Here is a 2132-nt window from a genome sequence, read left to right as displayed (position 1 = left end):
GCGTCCGCGAGTACCCCGGCGCGGGGTTCCTCCCACGCAGCCTCCCATTCAAAAGATGCCGAAGGGGCGGCGCGGCCGCCAGAGCCCCACGATGAGCCAGCGGCCAGCCCCTCCCCTCTATTTCCCGTCGCTCTACGACCGCGGCATCTCCTCGTCCCCTCTCAGCGACTTCAACATCTGGAAGAAGCTCTTTGTGCCGCTGAAGGCAGGCGGGGCGGCGGGGGGCCGGTCCCTGCCTCAGGCGTCTCCGGCCTCGATACCCCCGCCGCCACCCCCCGGCCTGGGTCCCCCCAGCGAGCGCACCTGTCCCCCGCCCTGGCCCTCTGGCCTGGCCTCCATCCCCTATGAGCCTCTGCGCTTCTTCTACTCGCCGCCCCCAGGGCCCGAGGTGGCTGCCTCGCCTCTGGCCCAATGCCCCACGACCTCCCGGCTGGCCTCTGCCTCCCACCCCGAGGAATTGTGCGAGCTGGAGATCCGGATTAAGGAGCTGGAGCTGCTCACCATCACTGGGGACGGCTTCGACTCCCAGCGCTGTGCGTGACTTCCCTGGGGCCGCTGAGCCCACCCTTAGCCTGCTTCGGCCCACTCCTTGGCTCCATGTCCCCCTACTGCACTGCGGCCTCGGGCTCAGACTCCAGCACCCAAGAGTCCCAGATCCCAAGTCAATCCCCCATCCTGGATTTCAACCGACTCCTTTCCCCACGGATCCTTTTGTCCCAAACTCCATCCTGAGCCCTTTCCATAATCTGGACTCTGAGCCCCAAGCCTGGAACTCCATCCACCACACCCCCCAGACTGAACTTTAAACCTCCTACACAGTAATACTACCACCCCTGGAGCCACACCCACCGTAGACGGTCCCTCCCTCTAGAGACTTGAGATTTAGTGTTGATCTTAAAGTGAGATCCTTGCCTGGGAGTTAGGGGAGGTGGGTGAAAGTCAGTTGGAGTGTCTGTAAGGAGCGGATGGGAATTGTGCAAGAACCAGGGGGCCCATGGACCTTCATTGAGGGGCTTTGGAACCCTCCACTTCTCAGTGCTGGAAGGTAGCTTTCCTGTTATACCCCCCCCCCCCCCCCAACTTGTAGCCCTTTCACCAGGGTTCTGGACTCTGCCATCTGATTTTGGGATTGAAGTCTCAGGGATCTTAACCAGGGCAGACCAGGCATGCTGATGTGGGTGGGATTCCTTTAGAATGTAAACAGACTGAGTCCTCCCTAGGTGAGAGTAAAATTATCAAGTTCAATTATTCTCCTAGAGAACCTACTGCCTTGCAGAATATTCAGTAACCATAGGCTGCTCTGCAGACTTTGTCTTTCCCATCACCTGTTCTAACTAAGGCTAGCACTTGACCACTGGAGGAGGGCAGATGGTTCTAGAAAGACCATCTTCATTATTGCATAAAACAGGTGAAACTGCCCCCTTTCCCCACTACCACCAAACTGGGAAGGAGGTTATGAAATAAGCTAAATGTTTAGGTCCACATGGCTGTGAGTCCTAATTCATTATATACCTTGTAATGCCCCGTTCCCCATAGCTAGGGGAAAAAAACAGTTCTTAGAAAACTTGGACTTAGAATTCTAAGTCCTGAATTTCTCAACCACATATTCTCCACTTACACATGTTTTGGCTATTAGGGATTTTTCCCCACCCATGTTGGACCATAACAGGTTTGTGGCTCATGTGAGGAGCACAGAATTGCTTCAGTGGCGTTAGAAAAAGCCTTATCTCTACTCCAGCTGAGTTTGTTGTGCTCTCCTGCAGATAAGTTCTTGAAGGCGCTGAAAGATGAAAAGTTACAAGGACTGAAGACCAGGCAGCCTGGAAAGAAGTCAGCCTCCCTCTCCTGAGGAGCTGCCCACCGAGAGTCCGGGTAGCCACCTCCTTAGGCGTTAGTGCTTAGATAATGTGTCCTGTTCGTTGTCATTTCAGAGATTGTTATTTTCTGTTCTGTATTTACTGCTGTTCTTGTTGCTCCCAGCATGTACTCCACATACAGTGCCCACTTACCTGCTAAACCTCATGGTCTCTCTCCTTTTTGTGCTGCTGCTGAGGAAGGGCGGGGGCCTCTCTTGCGGGATCTGGAAGCTGCCACCCCGCCAGCATTCCAGGGGTCCCAAACCCAGGGGAGGG

The 2132-nt window shown here is 55.3% G+C and overlaps 1 protein-coding gene across 1 annotated transcript; it reads left to right on the top strand.

The window, feature by feature from the left end:
- Window positions 1–2022, top strand: CUNH11orf91 (chromosome unknown C11orf91 homolog). The gene is made up of 2 exons (XM_037040479.1): window positions 1–533; window positions 1764–2022. Exons 1-2 carry the CDS (start codon window positions 56–58, stop codon window positions 1847–1849), a joined length of 564 nt encoding a protein of 187 aa, XP_036896374.1. The 5' UTR covers window positions 1–55; the 3' UTR covers window positions 1850–2022.
- The last annotated feature ends 110 nt before the right edge of the window (window positions 2023–2132 follow it).

This window comes from Sturnira hondurensis, unplaced genomic scaffold, assembly GCF_014824575.4.
Source record: "Sturnira hondurensis isolate 20B ecotype Veracruz unplaced genomic scaffold, ASM1482457v3 Scaffold0002638, whole genome shotgun sequence".
In the NCBI taxonomy this organism is placed as follows: domain Eukaryota; kingdom Metazoa; phylum Chordata; class Mammalia; order Chiroptera; family Phyllostomidae; genus Sturnira; species Sturnira hondurensis.
The sequence above is the reverse complement of the archived record's forward strand: the minus strand, read 5'-3'. Positions and strand labels throughout refer to the sequence as shown.

Coding starts and splice junctions, on each gene's coding strand:
- CUNH11orf91 (XM_037040479.1), top strand. CDS start 56: ATGCCGAAGGGGCGGCGCGGCCGCCAGAGCCCCACGATGAGCCAGCGG. Junction 534..1,763: donor CGGCTTCGACTCCCAGCGCT/GTGCGTGACTTC, acceptor GCTCTCCTGCAG/ATAAGTTCTTGAAGGCGCTG.